This window comes from Mesoplodon bidens (assembly GCF_964165515.1).
Source record: "Mesoplodon bidens genome assembly, chromosome: 5".
Lineage (NCBI taxonomy): Eukaryota > Metazoa > Chordata > Mammalia > Artiodactyla > Ziphiidae > Mesoplodon > Mesoplodon bidens.
The window spans coordinates 112,411,022-112,429,927 of record NC_138161.1 but is presented as its reverse complement, the minus strand read 5'-3'; the positions used below and the strand labels follow the sequence as shown (position 1 = coordinate 112,429,927).

The 18,906-nt window shown below is 38.8% G+C and overlaps 1 protein-coding gene across 4 annotated transcripts in view; it reads right to left on the bottom strand.

The window, feature by feature from the left end:
* Positions 1 to 18,906, bottom strand: part of LMLN (leishmanolysin like peptidase) — a gene marked incomplete at its 5' end in the record, with an annotated part of 79,298 nt that overhangs the window by 18,669 nt on the left and 41,723 nt on the right. For 3 of the 4 annotated variants that reach the window (XM_081236091.1, XM_081236094.1, XM_081236093.1), the window contains 3 exons: positions 913 to 1,045; positions 10,870 to 10,980; positions 17,267 to 17,343. In XM_081236091.1, coding sequence (XP_081092217.1) covers positions 913 to 1,045; positions 10,870 to 10,980; positions 17,267 to 17,343 — 321 coding nt within the window. The remainder of the gene's footprint in view (positions 1 to 912; positions 1,046 to 10,869; positions 10,981 to 17,266; positions 17,344 to 18,906) is intronic. The other variant, XM_081236092.1, reaches the window with a different exon arrangement.

The following is an 18,906-nucleotide window of genomic DNA, read 5'->3' as shown; positions in this document are numbered from 1 at the left end:
TAACTGGACTACAGTACCTTAGTTACTCTATTTTATTTCCTTTAAAAATTTTTTTTTATTTTATAATGGGTGTAGTTGATTAACAATGTTGTGTTAAGTTTCAGGTGTACAGCAAAGTGATTCAGTTATACATGTATCTATTGTTTTTCAAATTCTTTTTCCATTTAGGTCATTACAGAGTATTCAGCAGAGTTCCCTGTGATACAGTAGGTCTTTATTGGTTATCTATTTTAAATATATCAGTGTGTACATGTCAATCCCAAACTCCCAATCTATCCCTCCCCCTCCCCTTTCCCCCCTGGTAACCATAAGTTCGTTCTCTAAGTCTGTGAGTCTGTTTCTGTTTTGTAAATAAGTTTAGTTGTATCATTTTTTAAAGATTCCACATATAAGTGATATATTTGTCTTCTTCGGTTAGTTTCTTTCTTTAAAGAACCTTGTTTTTGATATAAATTAAAGACGAAGACTTTGGAAATAATTAGAAAGAAAATACAAACAATTTATAAAAAATAGATCAAAATAGGGACTTCCCCAGTGGTCTAGTGGTTAAGACTCCACGCTCCCAATGCAGGGGGCCGGAGTTCGAACCCTGGTTAGGGAACTAGATCCCACATGCCACAACTCAGACCCGGCGCAGCCAAATAAATAAATATATATTTTAAAATAGATCAAAATAAATATTCTAAATGTCTCTTACCATTACTACAAGACATTGCTAGATATTAATTAATTGCTATCAATTAACACATTGGTTATAAAGAAATGGAAGAATTCTTCAGTTTTTTCTAACTTACAGAAAACAAATGGGGGCTTATAAATTGAAAAACTTAAGAGAATTCACTCTTCTAATTCAAAATGGAGACTTCTTTTTAAAAGGTTGATTCCTGAAACCATACCCCAAACAAGTGTTACCTGGTACTCCTGAGGTAAAGGTTTCGGAAACTTCTGCAAATTACACACTGCAACTGCTCTCTGGTCCTGTCTGCAAGTTAACTGCAATGGATTACTTCTGAGCGTGTTACAGTAAGGGCTCAGCATTTGTCTCCTGTACACAAAGATAAAACACCATGGTATCAAACTCTGAAGAAGATATTATAAGTCTATTCTAGAGTTTGTCTTTTCCATTACAATTTCAATATGTTTTAATACCTTAAAACAAATTGCTAAACCAGTTGTAAGTTATAAGCTTACTTTTCAAAGCATAAAGGAAATGCTTAATGTAGGTGTGAGGATTAATGCTAGATATACGACTATTTCACTGTTATTAAATAAGGTCCTATTTATCTCTTTCTCCACTTTTGTCATAAAATGGAGTCCCAAGGTCCCTAACCAGTCTCCCTTCTTCTCTCTACCTTTCAGAGTCTTCTTACGTTTGTTTTATTTATAATGTCTAGGGGTTTTAGTTGTACTTAGAAGGAGGAATAGGAAAGAGTACATCTACAGCTTCCCAGAAATGGAAGTGGGACTTGTATTTTTATATTATTTTTAAAGAAAGGTTTCCTGGGGGAGTTCCCTGGTGGCCTAGTGGTTAGGATTCTGGGTTTTCACTGCCATGGTCCGGGTTCAATCCCTGGTCGGGAAACTGAGATCCTGCAAGCTGCACATGGCACCGTAAAAAAAAAAAAAATTCCCCAGGTGATTGTGATGCATTCAGACTAAGGAACTATGTCGGAGAATAATATGATGTTGTATCCTGCAGGCTTGCAAGCCTGCTAGATGCCCAGCCTCCAGACTGAAGAAAGAGCACAGAGACAGTGACAAAGACATCAATGGTTTATTCTTACACATCTGAAACAAAAGTGTCCTGGAGTGACACTCCACCATGTATGGCAGACTGCAGGCGGGACATGGCAGCAATCTTCCCTACTCAGGGGAGAAAGGGGCTACCATTTATGGGGGAACTGATGTCAGGTAGGCTCATCAGTTACCAGGGAAGCCAGCAGCTGGGGTGGGGGCAAGCACGTAGGCAGTTACTGATTAAGCCCTATAATTCAGAGAATTGGATAGTCATGTGAATGAAGCAGGGACTGGTCGAGCAAATGAACAGAGAACAAGAGGACAGCCATCTTGAATGGCCTGACCATACACCTTTTATTTGGCATTTTATGATTAATAGAACTTTCAAATAGTATATAAACTCATTATTTCTAAAAGGAACCCTCCAAAGTAGAACTAGTATCTTCATTTTACTGATAAGTAAAAAGTATGAGACAATTAGCTTGCCCAAGATCATAAAGCTGATGAAGGACAGAGCTGAGACTTCAATCTCTCTCTCCAAGGCCAGTGCCTTGATCATCACGGAAGTACCTGGTGATGTGTACTTGTGTTAAAGATGTTATTCTTATCTTTTGTCATCTGGGCTAGGCCTCAAAGCAGTTTAAATCACTCATAGTTTCTATTAAGGAGTCTGATGTCTGAGTTATAAGCCTGCTGTGAGAAAAGTTGCTTATAAGCAGTAGCAGGAAGCACTGCAGTTACTTTTGGGACAGCTAGTTAACTCCAGTACTACAACCTGATCTGCCAGTGTACTTGTTCCCAAATTTTGCTGCACATTAGAATCATCTAGAGAGATTTTTAAAGTCTCCATGCCCACCTTGCACCCCATACCAATTGAATCAGAATGTCTGAAGGCAGGAATCAGGCATTAGTATGACTCGTAAAAGGACAAAATGATAATTTGAAATTCATCAAAATTAAAAAACTTTTGCTCCACAAAAACCGTATTAAGAGAACAAAAAGTCATATTGGCATAAGACACTAAGAGACATGTCACCAAAGAGGATATGTAGATAGCAAATAAGTACATGAAAAGATGTTCAACATCATTAGCCATTAGGGGAATGCAAATTAAAACCACAATGATATATCACACTACCTTTCAGAATAGCTAAAATAAAAAACGGTGATGGGGGCAGAGTCAAGATGGCGTACTAGGAGGATGCGGAATTTGCGTCTCCTCACAACTAGGGCACCTACCAGGCTCCCGTGGGGCATCATGGAGACCTAAGGGGGTGGGAGGAAACCCCAGTGACTGGGTAGGATGTGGGGCGTGGGGGGAATGACGGGGGAGGAGAAGTGGAGGCAGGATGGGACTGGCACCCCTGAGGGGCGCCTGGGGAAGGGGAAGGGATCCCACGCCCCAAGGGGGAAACTGGGGAACCACTGGGAGGGCAGAGGATCAAAAGGGAGCGTGGCCAGGTTTCCCCTGTCCACCTAGACTCCCAGGAACCTGTTGAGAACCCAGGCCTGATTCTCTGCCCACCTAGGCCCCCTCCAGACACGCAGGTCCTGGGGGAGTGGGAGGGAGGGAAGGGGGAGCAAAAGTAAAGGCTGGACCTACGGGACCGGCACCCCTGAGGGGTGGATGGGGGAGGGGAAGGAGTTCCTACACCCAGCGGGACCCACCCACAGTTAGGGGTCCAGCCCGACGGTGGACAGCCTGGGGGAGACAGTAGGGGAGGGGTGCAAAGGAACAGAAGGGAATGCGGCCAGTGCTTTCCCTGTCCACTTAGGCACCGGGAAGCCTGCTGGGCTCCCAGGCCTAAACCTCTGCCCTTGGAGCCTCCCTCCTGCCACACAGAGCCCAAGCCCCGCCCCTACACCCCCACCCAGGGCCCCACCTCTACACTCGGAGACCCCCTCTGAGACCCCCTCCAACGGCGCTGGGCCTAAACCCCACCCACACACCCTCACGCAGGGCCCTACGCCCAAACTCCGGAACCCCATATTCCAGAGGTCCTCCTTTCGACGAGCTGCCTCTCCCCTTCTGGGCAGGTCCTAAGCAGAGGCCCCGTGCCATGCTCAAATTTCACCCCCCACCCGCCTAGGTCCTGCCCCACCCTAAACCCCGCCTCTGCCTAAGTTCCAACTCCACCCCCCCAGCCTAAACTGTGCCCCCATAGCCCAGGCTTTTGATTTTTGTTTTTCTTCCTCTTTTAGATTGGGGTTCTGTTTTACCTTGTTGATTCACTGTTGTTGATTCTTTTATATTTTTCCTAATAAAGCTTTTATTTTTCTAATTTTATTTTATTCTTTATACTTTGTTAGTGATCTTTCCTTTTGGTTTGTTGCCCCCCTCCCTTTTTCTTCTTTTTTTTGCTGTGGTTTTATCTTACCTTGTTGCAGTTGTTTCAATTATAGTTTTATTTTTCCTGATGTATTTTTATCTTTCTAATTTTATTTTGTTTTTTATTCTTTGATATTGTACTGATCCTTTTTTTCTTTCTTTCTTCCCTTTTTTGTTTTTGTTTTTAACTGTGCCATGAAGCTTGCGGGATCTTGGTTCCCAGGCCAGAGGTCGGGACCGAGCTCCTGTGGTGGGAGCTCTGAGTCCAAACTGCTGGACTAACAGAGAACTTCAGACCCCAGGGAATACCAGTCGGAGTGAGGTCTCCAGAAGGTCCTCATCTCAGCACCAAGACCCAGCTCTGTCTAACTGCCTGAAAACTCCAGTGCTGAATGTCTCAGGCCAAACAACCAGTAAGATAGGAATACAGCACCACCCATCAAAAAAAAAAAGAAAGGACAAAAAAATATGTTACAGACGAAGGAGCAAGGTGAAAACCTACAAGACCAAATAAACGAAGAAGAAATAGGAAACCTACCTGAAAAAGAATTCAGAGTAATGACAGTAAAGATAATCCAAAATCTCGGAAACAGAATGGAGAAAATACAAGAAACATTTACCAAGGATCTAGAAGAACTAAAGAGCAAGCAAACAGTGATGAACAACACAATTACCAAAACTACAAATACTCTAGAAGGAATCAGTAACAGAATAACTGAGGCAGAACGGATAAGTGAGCTGGAAGATAAAATGGTGGAAATAACTGCCAGGGAGCAGAATAAAGAAAAAAGAATGAAAAGAGTTGAGGACAGTCTCAGAGACCTCTGGGACAACATTAAACACACCAACATTTGAATTATAGGGGTCCCAGAAGAAGAAGAGAAAAAGAAACGGTCTGAGAAAATATTTGAAGAGATTATAGGCAAAAACTTCCCTAACACGGGAAAGGAAATAGTCAATCAAGTCAAGTCCAGGAAGCACAGAGATTCCCATACACGATAAATCCAAGGAGAAACATCCAAGACACATATTAATCAAACTATCAAAAATTAAATACAAAGAAAAAATATTAAAAGCAGCAAGGGAAAAGCAACAAATAACATACAAGGGAATCCCCCTAAGGTTAACAGCTGCTCTTTTAGCAGAAACTCTGCAAACCAGAAGGGAGTGGCAGGACATATTTAAAGTGATGAAAGGGAAAAACCTACAACCAAGATTACTCTACCCAGCAAGGACCTCATTCAGATTTGATGGAGAAATTAAAACCTTTACAGACAAGCAAAAGCTGACAGAGTTCAGCACCACCAAACCAGCTTTACAACAAATGCTAAAGGAACTTCTGTAGGCAGGAAACACAAGAGAAGGAAAAGGCCTACAATAACAAACCCAAAACAGTTAAGAAAATGGGAATAGGAACATACATATCGATAATTACCTTAAATGTAAATGGATTAAATGCTCCAATGAAAGACACAGACTGGCTGAATGGATACAAAAACAAGACCCATATATATGCTGTCTACAAGAGACCCACTTCAGACCTAGGGACACATACAGACTGAAAGTGAGGGGATGGAAAAAGATATTCCATGCAAATGAAAATCAAAAGAAAGCTGGAGTAGCAATTCTCATATCAGACAAGATAAACCTTAAAATAAAGACTATTACAAGAGACAAAGAAGGACACTACATAGTGATCAAGGGATCAATCCAAGAAGAAGCTATAACAATTGTAGATATTTATGCACCCAACATAGGAGCACCTCAATACATAAGGCAAATACTAACAGCCATAAAAGGGGAAATCGACAGTAACACAATCATATAGTAGGGTACTTTAACACCCCACTTTCACCAATGGACAGATCATGCAAAATGAAAATAAATAAGGAAACACAAGCGTTAAATGACACATTAAACAAGATGGACTTAATTGATATTTATAGGACATTCCATCCAAAAACAACAGAATACACTTTCTTCTCAAGTGCTCATGGAACATTCTCCAGGACAGATCATATCTTGGGTCACAAATCAAGCCTTGGTAAATTTAAAAAAATTGAAATCATATCAAGTATCTTTTCTGACCACAACATTATGAGACTAGATATCAATTACAGGAAAAAATCTGTAAAAAATATAAACACATGGAGGCTAAACAATACACTACTAAATAACCAAGAGATCACTGGAGAAATCAAAGAGGAAATCAAAAAATACCTAGAAACAAATGACAATGAAAACACGACAACCCAAAACCTATGGGATGCAGCAAAAGAAGTTCTAAGAGGGAAGTTTATAGCAATACAATCCTACCTCAAGAAACAAGAAACATCTCAAATAAACAACCTAACCTTACACCTAAAGCAATTAGAGAAAGAAGAAAAAAAAAAAACCCTAAAGTTAGCAGAAGGAAAGAAATCATAAAGATCAGATCAGAAATAAATGAAAAAGAAATGAAGAAAACGATAGCAAAGATCAACAAAACTAAAAGCTGGTTCTTTGAGAAGATAAACAAAATTGATAAACCATTAGCCAGACTCATCAAGAAAAAAAGGGGGAAGACTCAAATCAATAGAATTAGAAATGAAAAGGAAGTAACAACTGACACTGCAGAAATACAAAGGATCACGAGAGATTATTAAAAGCAACCATATGCCAATAAAATGGACAACCTGGAAGAAATGGACAAATTGTTAGAAAGGTATAACCTTCCAAGACTGAACCAGGAAGAAATAGAAAATATAAAGAGGCCAATCACAAGCACTGAAATTGAGACTGTGATAAAAATCTTCCAACAAACAAAAGTCCAGGAACAGATGGCTTCACAGGCGAATTCTATCAAATTTTCAGAGAAGAGCTAACACCTATCCTTCTCCAACTCTTCCAAAATATAGCAGAGGGAGGAACACTACCAAACTCATTCTATGAGGCCACCATCACCCTGATACCAAAACCAGCAAAGATGTCACAAAAAAAGAAAACTACAGGCCAATATCTCTGATGAACATCGATGGAAAAATCCTCAACAAAATACTAGCAAACAGAATCCAACAGTACATTAATAGGATCATACACCATGATCAAGTGGGGTTTATACCAGCAATGCAAGGACTCTTCAAGATATGCAAATCAATCAGTGTGATATACCATATTAACAAAGTGAAGGATAAAAACCATATAATCATCTCAATGGATGCAGAAAAAGCTTTTGACAAAATTCAACACCCGTTTATGATAAAAACTCTCCAGAAAGTAGGCATAGAGGGAACCTACTTCAACATAATAAAGGCCATATATGACAAACCCACAGCCAACATCATTGTCAATGGTGAAAAACTGAAACCATTTCCTCTAAGATCAGGAAAAAGACAAGGTTGCCCACTCTCACCACTATTATTCAACATAGTTTGGGAAGTTTTAGCCACAGCAATCAGAGAAGAAAAAGAAATAAAAGGAATCCAAATTGGAAAAGAAGTAAAACTGTCAGTGTTTGCAGATGACAGGATACTAAACATAGAGAATCCTAAAGATGCTACCAGAAAACTACTAGAGCTAATCAATGAATTTGGTAGAGTAGAAGGATACAAAATTAATGCACAGAAATCTCTTGCATTCCTATACACTATGATGAAAAATCTGAAAGAGAAATTAAGGAAACACTCCCATTTACCATTGCAACAAAAAGAATAAAATACCTAGGAATAAACTTATTGAAGGAGACAAAAGACCTGTATGCAGAAAACTATAAGACACTGATGAAAGAAATTAAAGATGATACAAACAGATGGAGAGATATACTATGTTCTTGAATTGGAAGAATCAACATTGTGAAAATGACTCTATTATCCAAAGCAATCTACAGATTCAATGCAATCCCTATCAAACTACCACTGGCATTTTTCACAGAACTAGAATAAAAAATTGCACAATTTGTATGGAAACACAAAAGACCCTGAATAGCCAAAACAATCTTGAGAAAGAAAAACAGAGCTGGAGGAATCAGGCTCCCTGACTTCAGACTATACTACAAAGTTATAGTAATCAAGACAATATGGTACTGGCACAAAAACAGAAATATAGATCAGTGGAACGAGATAGAAAGCACAGAGATAAACCCACGCACATATGGTCACCTTATTTTTGATAAAGGAGGTAAGAATATACAATGGAGAAAAGACAGTCTCTTTAATAAGTGGTGCTGGGAAAACTGGACAGCTACATGTAAAAGAATGAATTTAGTACACTTCCTAACACCATACATAAAAATAAACTCAAAATGGATTAAAGACCTAAATGTAAGGCCAGACACTGTAAAACTCTTAGAGGAAAACATAGGCAGAACACTCTATGACATAAATCACAGCAAGATCCTTTTTGACCCACCTCCTAGAGAAATGGAAATAAAAACCAAAATAAACAAATGGGACCTAATGAAACTTCAAAGCTTTTTGCACAGCAAAGGAAACCATAAACAAGATGAAAAGACAACTCTCAGAGTGGGAGAAAATATTTGCAAATGAATCAACTGACAAAGGATTAGTCTCCAAAATATATAAACAGCTCATGCAGCTCAATATCCAAGAGCAAACAACCCAATCCAAAAATGGGCAGAAGACCTAAATAGACATTTCTCCAAAGAAGATATATAGATTGCCAACAAACAAGTGAAAAGCTGCTCAACAGCACTAATTATTAGAGAAATGCAAATCAAAACTACAGTGAGGTATCACCTCACACCAGTCAGAATGGCCATCATCAAAAAAGCTACAAACAATAAATGCTGGAGAAGGTGTGGAGAAAAGGGACCCCTCTTGCACTGTTGGTGGGAATGTAAATTGATACAGTCACTATGGAGAACAATATGGAGGTCCTTAAAAAACTAAAAATAGAACTACCAAATGACCTAGAAATCCCACTACTGGGCATATACCCTGAGAAAAGCATAATTCAAAAAGAATCATGTACCACAATGTTCATTGCAACTCTATTTACAATAGCCAGGACATAGAAGCAACCTAAGTGTCCATCAACAGGTGAATGGATAAAGAAGATGTGGCACATATATATAATGGAATATTACTCAAGCCATAAAAAGAAATGAAATTGAGTTATTTGTAGTGAGGTGGATGGACCTAGAGTCTGTCATACAGAGTGAATCAGAAAGAGAAAAACTAATACCGTATGCTAACACATATATATGGAATCTAAAAAAAAAAAATGGTGCTGAAGAACCTAGGGGCAGGACAGGAATAAAGACACAGACGTAGAGAATGGACTTGAAGACATGGAGAGGGGGAAGGGTAAGCTGGGAAGAAGAGAGAGAGCGGCACTGACATATATACACTATCAACTGTAAAATAGATAGCTAGTGGGAAGCAGCTGATGGCACAGGGAGGTCAGCTTGGTGCTTTGCGACCACCTAGAGGGGTGGGATAAGGAGTGTGGGAGGGAGACGCAAGAGGAAAGGGATATGCGGATATACGTATGCATATAGCTGATTCACTTTGTTATACAGCAGAAACTAACACAACACTGTAAAGCAATTATACTCCAATAAAGATGTTAAAAAAAAAAGTGACAATACCAAATGCTGGTGAGGATGTGGAGAAACTGTTATTCCTCATACATTGCTGGTTGGAATATAAAATGGTATAGCCATTCTGGAAAAGAGTTTGGCAGTTTCTTACAACACTAAACTTGCAACTACTATATTACACAGTGATTGCACTCCTAGGCACTTATTCTAGAAAAATGAAGATTTATGTTCACACGAAATCCTGTACACAAAAGTTTATATCAGCTTTATTCATAATAGCCAAAAACTAGAAACAACCCAGATGTCAACATGTGAATGGTTAAACAAACTGTGGTACATCCATATTATGGAATATTATTCAGCCATAAAAATGAGCAAAGTTTTGATATACACAACAACTGGGTGAATCCTCAGAAAATTATGCTGAGTGAAAAAAGCCAATCCTAAAAGGGTATATACCCTTTTATGAGTCCATTTATATAACATACTTGAAATGACAAAATTACAGAAATGGAGAACAGATCAGTAGTTTCCAGGGGTGGGAGGGACGTGGGTATGGTTACAAAAGGGCAATAGGAGGGATCCCTGTGGTGATCCAAATATTTTGTATCTGACCGTATCAATGTCAATATCCTGGGTGTGATATGGTACTACAGTTTTGCAAGATGTTACCAATCAAGGAAATTGGATAAAGTACACATGAGATCTCTATTTTTTTCTACAACTGTATATGAATCTACAATTACCTCAAAAAGTTTAAAAATATATACATTTGTAAATATATGAGTGCATGTGTGTGTGCATGTTTCCCCCAAAATTGGAGACTGTATTTTTTAAAAAGCTTGCTAGGTAATTATGAGATGGATCCAGATTAGAGAACCACTATTCAAATGTTGCTTTATGTTTTTGATACTGAATCAATAGTTGCACCTATGTTTATGAGTGCATTCTCTGAAGAAAACAAATAAGAATGCTAGAGTATGCAAAATTTTGCAATATATATATTTACGAATTACAAGGTAAACAGAAATGTTTTATGGCTCTGGTGCTCACACTGTAGATTCTTTTGGTATATGCTTTAAAACAATACTGTGGCTACTTATTATGATATTATCATAAAGAACTGTAGATGGTTTTCTACACATTTTGAAATTGAACTGTTTAGACCACATTTTGAAAATAAGGACACTTTAGGATCTGGATAGAGAACAAAATCAGGAATAAACTGTGTCATCAAAGACATTAGGAGGAAATGCATCCTTACTTTTGTCTCTGCTGATCAATCCAGAATTTACAGCTCCTCCTGACAAAGTCACAGCCCATTCCTCGGCCCCAGTCTAACTTCTCAGCCATGCTATAATTAGCTTTATACCAGCTGTGGAAATAATTCAAACAAAGCACTTTATATTACTGTCATTTAAAAAACAACTCCAGCATACCAATTACAAATCTCAACAATGAGCAAACTAGAACCTCAAAAAGGACTTTGGTGGCCATCCCCACAGATGAGCATTTACAAACAAAGTCCTTGCTGCACAGGATCACTGCAGCAGGGACTGTGAAATTTTAGTCTTGAGAAAAACATGAGTACTCGAGGGTGCTTTTACATTTGAAAAAAACCAAACCAAACCAAACCGTGTTCCCATTGTAATTTTCAAAGATGATATAAGTCACAGAGGAGAAAATGATTAAGGTGTGAAACAAGGGGAATAAAAGGCAAAGAAACAAAGAGAATGAGAGAAAAAGAGAAGGGAGTAAACTGAAGAAAGTAGAGTTACTAGTTGTCTAGCCTTTACCTAATCTGATCCAGTTGGCCCTAGTTTCTTGCTTCCCTGGCCTTGAATTTGTGATATTCTATCAATATGGCTCCTGCTTGTGACTAAACATTACACCATTATAATAAGACAAATGAATACTATGGCCAATACATTAAAAATGTTCCAATTTCAGAGAAAAACCACAGTGATTTATCGATACTTTCCTGGCAAAATTAATCAAAGGCAATGAACCAACTTTTGTTAGTTTTTCTTCTTTATTTTAATTACAAGCTTAGTTTACAAGTTATAAAGCTATACAAAATAGCTTCTTTCATGCTTGTATTATATCTTCTCCCCTTAGAATTACCAAAACAGTAATAAAAACACAGGCTCAGAAGTTGAGGGAATGATAAGAATCATCCCGTCCACTCTAGCACTTCCCACAAAATCTAACAACAGCAGAAATATGTAACATAGCATCTTTCAAAACCTTCTCCCCTTTCAAAGAACAGAACACTGAGAGAAACTGAAGAAATAAAGCCTGGCACTCCAATACTAAAATGCCTGAAACCTCTGCAGCTACAGTGTAAGTCACCTTAATTAGCTAACTTGGTATCACAGCAGGTCAAGCTGCCCGAATAGTAACAGGTGCCCTCAATCTTGCACACTAGCAAGTATTTTAGCAGTGCCTAGGTAAGGAAGTCCTTCTCCCAAAGGATAAAATATAACGTAATTAGATTCCCTTAGGAATTACCATATCTAGTATAGGTTGATGAGTGCAAAGCATAGTATCAACACTGTCATTCAATCATCTGCTAGGTACTCCCGCTACATTTCTTGAAACCTCCTTCATATGTTTTCTTTGCAGTTCTTCCTGTACTATTAGTCAACAGTTATTAAGCACTTCTTATGTGCTAGGCACTTTGCTAAGTGTAGCTAAGGCTACAGCAGTGAATAAACACTTTCTGCCCTTGTGAACAAGATAATCTAGTGGGGAAGGCAGATACCAAAAAGAAAATTCCAAGTGTGATAAGTAAGACAGGGGTTAAGTACAAGGTGATAATAGGAGCACATTGATAGGGAAACCTAAGCTAGTCTGGGGAATTAGGAAAGGTTTTTCTGAGGAAGCAATTTTAAGCTAAACCTAGAAGGGTGAGCACAAGTTAGCTGAGGGAGCAATTAGAAACAAGATTTCTCGGTGGCATTAGTGGGTTGTGAAATCAATTTAGTGGATTTTTTTTTTTTTTTTGCGGTACGCGGGCCTCTCACTGCCGTGGCCCCCCCCATTGCGGAGCACAGGCTCCGGACGCGCAGGCCCAGCGGCCATGGCTCACGGGCCCAGTCGCTCCGCGGCATGTGGGATCCTCCCAGACCGGGGCACGAACCCGTGTCCCCTGCATCGGCAGGCGGACTCTCAACCACTGCGCCACCAGGGAAGCCCAATTTAGTGGATCTTAATCAACGTTTCTTTCTCTCTGTCTTTTAAAATCAATAGAATACATCTGTAAAAAAATTACATATTAAAATAAAAGATAAAAAAATAAAATCAATAGAAAAAGAGGACTACATTGTAGATAGTAAGGGTAAATATTGTTTCGTGAAACTCTGAATGATTCATTTTTTGGTTGTTGTTGTTTTTAATTAATTAATTTTGGGCTGCATTGGGTCTTTGTTGCTACACGCAGGCTTTCCCTAGTTGTGGTGAGTGGGGGCTACTCTTCATCGTGGTGTGAGGACTTCTCACGGCAGTGGCTTCTCTTGTGGAGCACAGGCTCTAGGCGCGTGGGCTTCAGTAGTTGTGGCCTGCGGGCTTCAGTAGTTGTGGTGTGCGGGCTTCAGTAGTTGTGGCCTGTGGGCTCAGTAGCTGTGGTTCACAGGCTCTAGAGCGCTAGTTGTGGCGCACAGGCTTAGTTGCTCTGTGGCATGTGGGATCTTCCTGGACCAGGGATTGAACCCATGTCCCTGCATTAGCAGGCAGATTCTCAACCACTGCGCCACCAGGGAAGTCCCGAATGATTCAGTTTTAAATGTAATAGCTAATCCTTAATTGGCCCTTATAATGTGCCAAGTACTCTGTTAAGGGGTTTACATATATCAACTCATTCAAGGCTCATAAAACTCTATGAGGTAGATATCACTTTTTATCCCTATTTTACAGAGGAAAGAACTGAGGCAAGGATACAACTAGTAAATGGCAGAGCTGGGATTTGAATCTAGGGTTCTGGCTTCAATGTTTGTGAGCTTTTAAAAAAATGGAAATATAATTCACATATCATAAAATTTACCCTCGTAATATGTACAATTCAATGTTTTTAGTATATTCACAAGGTTGTGCAACCATTACCACGATCTAATTTCAGAACATTTTCATCACCCCCCAAAAAACTATGTACCCATTAGCAGTCACTCCTCAGTCCCTGGCAACCACTAGTCTATTGCCTGTCTTTGTAGGTTAGCGTATTGTGGACCTTTCATAGAAATGGAGTGTGGTCCTTTGCGTCTGGCTTCTTTCACTTGGCATAATATTTTCAAGGTTCATACATGTCGTAGCATGTATTAGTACTTCATTCCTTTTTTTAAACATTTTTAGAGCAGTTTTAGGTACACAGCAAAACTGAGTGGCTAGTACAGAGTTCCCATACACCCCCTGCCCTGCAACACACATACCCTCCCCCGACTATCAATATACTGCAACAGAGTGCTACATTTGTTACAATCAATAAACCTACATTGATACGTCATCACCTAAAATCCATAGTTTATATTAGGGTTTACTCTTGGTGTTGTACATTCAATGAGTTTGGACAAATATATAATGACATGTAGCCATTATTATTCTGTACAGTATCATACAGAATAATTTCATTGCCCTTAAAACCCTCTGTGCTCTGCTTGTTCATCCCTCCTTTCCCTTAACCCCTGGCAACCACTGATCTTTTTACTCTCTCCATAGTTTTGCCTTTTCCAGGATGTCATATAGTTGGAATCATACAGTATGTAGCCTTTTCAGATTGGCTTCTTTCACTTAGCAATATGCATTTAGGGTTCCTTCATGTCCTTTTATGGCTTGACAGTTCATTTCTTTTTAGCTCTGAATAATATTCCATTGTCTGGATGTACCACAATTTATTTATCCATTCACATATTGTAGGACAATTTGGTTGCTTCCACGTTTTGGCAATTATGAATAAAGCTTCTATAAACCTCTGTATAGAGGTTTTTTTGTAGGCATAAGTTTTTAATCCATTTGATTAAATACCATGGAGCATAACTGCTGGGTTGCTATGGTATGAGTATGTCTGGTTTTGTAAATCAATGCCAAACTATTTTCCAAAGTGGCTGTATCATTTTACATTCCCATCAGCAGTGTATGAGGGTTCCAATTTTCCCACATCAATATTTGCCATTGTCTTTTTTTTTTTTCTTTTTTTGGCCTTGCTGCATGGCTTGTAGGATCTTAGTTCCCTCACCAGGGACTGAACCCGCACCCTCGGCAGTGAAAGCACAGAGTCCTAACCACTGAATTCCCTGCCATTGTCTTTTTTATTATAGCCATCCTAGTGGGTGTGAAGTAGCACTGTGGTTTTCATTTGCATTTCCCCAATGATGCTGAGAATCATTTCATGTGCTTATTAATCATTTGTATATCTTTAGAGAAATACCTATTGAAATCCTTCACCAATTTTTAAATTGAGTTGTCTTTTTATTTCGAGTTGTAAGAGTTCTTTATATATTCTGGGTACTAGATCCTTATCAGATAGATAATTTGCAAATATTTTCTCCTTTTGTAAGTGCTTTCCACTTTCTTGATAGTGTCCTTTGAAGTACAAGTATTTAATTTTGATGAAGTCCAATTTATCTATTTTTTCTTTGGTTGCTTGTACTTTTGGTGTCATATCTAAGAAATCACTGCCTAATCTAGTATCATGAAGATTTACACCAATATTTCCTTCTATGGGTTGTATAGTTTTAGCCTTATATTTAGGTCTTCAATCCATTTTGAGTTAATTTTTGTATATCATGTGTGGTAGGGGTTCATTCTTTTGTATATGGATATCCAGTTGTCCCAACACCATTTGTTGAAAAAACTGTTCTTTCCCCATTAAATGGTTTTGGCACCCTCGTCAACATCTTTACTCTCAACCATTATATATGTATATGTGTACTTTGGTCATGATGTATTTCTCACTGTGTGAGACACCATGCCTAAAAAACTTCTAAACGACATTTTGCAGAATGTGTGAAGGGCTTTGGGCAGTATAAAGGACCACTTGAGATGCAGGGAGACATTAAAAAAAGGCTACTATAGTAATCCAAGGAAAAGATAATGGTGGCCTTGATAAATGTGACCCAAAAAGTAGACAGACTCCTGGGATACTGAAGAGCTAAAAATTAAGCAAGGTTTATGATTGATTAGATGTGAGAGGTAGGGAGAGGGAGTTGTCAAGGATGATTCCCAGGTTTCTGGATGGAAACATGATAATGTCTTTTACTGGCAGAAGGAATTTAGCTAATCTACACTGAAGTCTTATGGATTTATGAAAATTAATTTCCACATCTACAATTTAAAAATACTGCCAGATACTTAGAAACATCTGGCTCATTTTTCTCTTGCATCAGAAAAAGGAAGAAATGCTTTAAAATTCACCAGTGCCATGGTTTCACTAGTGACTCACACACTCCACAGTGCTTCTATATCCTACTGGTATCTTAAAGAAACTAGCATTATTTACAGAAGGGCTATAAGTAGGTTGTTAAACAGAGCAGCAGGACCACTTTTGTTGGCCATTGCATGTTAAAGATAAATGGGAAAGAGCTATAATGGCACTAAAAGGAATCCAGCATTTTTTTTTTCTTTTCAAAAATATGAATTTCCCTACTTGGTCCACTGAAAATGACGAGAAGCAATGACAACCCAGTAGAAATGAACACAGTCCCTAGATTGTGGTTTCTAAAAGCTATTCTCCATCAAAAGGAACATTCCAGTGCTCCTCGGAAGACTGGCTGATGCCAGATCTAGGATGATATAGGGTATGTGCAGATCACCCTGGTACATCCTGCCATACCAAAAAGCAAGGAAGCTATCAAAAACTGAGATGTCAAAAAAAAAAAAAAAAAACCCAGGAGCCCACAGCGAAAAAGACTCCCACCGGAGTCATTTAAAAACAGTATTCTAGGGGCTTCCCTGGTGGCGCAGTGGTTGAGAATCTGCCTGCTAATGCAGGGGACACGGGTTCGAGCCCTGGTCTGGGAGGATCCCACATGCCACGGAGCAACTAGGCCCATGAGCCACAACTACTGAGCCTGCGCATCTGGAGTCTGTGCTCCGCAACAAGAGAGGCCGTCATAGTGAGAGGCCTGCGCACAGCGATGAAGAGTGGCCCCCGCTTGCCACAACTAGAGAAAGCCCTCACACAGAAACAAAGACGCAACACAGCAAAAATAAATTAATTAATAAACTCCTACCCCCGACATCTTAAAAAAACAAACAAACAAACAAAAAAAACAGTATTCTATTGCTTTACAAGAACGTTCTACTGCCTTAAAAACCAGGAATCTATACATAAACCAATTTCACTTACAATTTAAAAAAATTGTTTATGTAAGCTTTTCCTTCATATCTGCATGGCCTCTACTTATTAAAAAATAAATCTCATAATGCCAGGGATTTATTTCTATTCATTACTATACACCTCAGGGTCTCAAACATTTACTGAATGAATGAATGGAGCTGGTACAGATAACGGATAGCTAACTGCACAAAATTTTAAAAACAGGTATATTTTACTTCAGTGTAAAATGTCAGTACTTTCTTAAGCTAATATTCATTTCATCTTAATAGTAATCTTAATATTCATTTCATTTTAATAAACAATTCATATAAAATTCTCACAGCTGTCTTACCCAGTGTCCTCCATTAACGCCAGAGTGATTCGAGAGAAGACTCGGTTCTGGGTGTGAGAACCAGTCATTGCTTCATTCTGAAAATCACCAACAGATTTTAATTAGAAGACTGGACTCCTTGCAAGTCCCAATAATTTCCGTGAGTGCTTTGATGTATATTTAAAATGGTGCAAGTGTGAGAGGCTGACAAAATATTGACTTAAAATAGTGGAATACGTAAGCCTTCTTTAAGATGACAAGACTGAAGCTTAAAGCAAAATCTACTTTCTGCCTCAAATGTCTATAGTGTATACAATTTCCCTGTAATGATAGATAACTAGCATTTAGAACTCTGTGATGAAAATGAAGATAAATATATGGAAAAAGAAATACTGTAAAAACATTACACTATTCAGGCAAAGTAAAGGGGGTGGTTGAGACAGATGCCCAGATAATGGAGTGAGGAATGGAATACTTGCCTGAATTACAAAGAAAATGCTTTTATAACCAACTTTCTATACTTTGCGATCACAGGAATACATATTAATATGTAAAACAAGTATCACAGAATCATAGGATCAAAGGAGTTGCCTGAGGGACCCAAAATATCAAGGTCTACTAACTACCCAATGTCTTAATTCATATAATAAAATTCCTACCAGGAGGTCACCTAATGGTAAGGACTTCACTGTCTCTTAAGGAAGCATATTCTATCTTTGGGAAGCTCTGATTCTTCTTTTTTTTGGGGTGGGGGGGGCACCTGCACGGCTTGCAGGATCTAAGTTCCCAGACCAGGGATCAAACCTATGCCCTCAGCAGCGAAAGCATGGAGTCCTAACCACTGGACTCCAGGGAATTCCCGTATTCTGCTAACCTTTATGTTGAACACTGGATAGCCATCTCAAGTACTTAAATATCACGTTTTTAAAAAATAGTTCAAGGACACAAAGTTGATTTCAGAGGAAAGGTAGCAGTTAATGAAACTAATAAAGTGACTACTATCAAGTCTTCTATTGAAAACTAAGTAAATTTTCAGTTCTGGCCGATCTACAGCTTTCTAAAGGGAATCACTTGAGAAAACTGCTGAAGGAAAATAAACTTATTCCCATGTGAGAAATAAGTGTACATGTCTTCCATAAGTTTCTATCACTGTTACTTTGTGGTCACCTAGATAAGAACAGTCAGCACAAGCATTAAGTTCACTCTTTTCATAATTTTGCTAACTTGGATCATGGTGTATGTAACCTGCAACTATTTAATTATTTAAACAGACGTCTAAAAAAAAATACACACACACACATACACATACACACACACTCACACACATATACACCCTTTGACCCAGAAATTCCATTTCCAGGGATTTATCCTTCCTTTTTCTATATAAACAAATCTGATCTTGCATTAACTTTCTAGTTCTGCTCCCCTGGAAACCTAATAAGGGTGGAATGTCAACTGTGTTACTAGGCAACAGGACTTAAGGAAAAAACACTACCTGTTATGCCTCTGGACGTGGGATTACTATAAATGAACATGAATACCTGTTGGTAAACCACAGTTTTGGACTTCTCTGTGCGCAGTGACTCTTATGGGTATGCCCCTTACAGGCATCTGGAAGTTATGGCTAAGAAACTGTTAAAAAAAGATGTTGGTTCTTATTT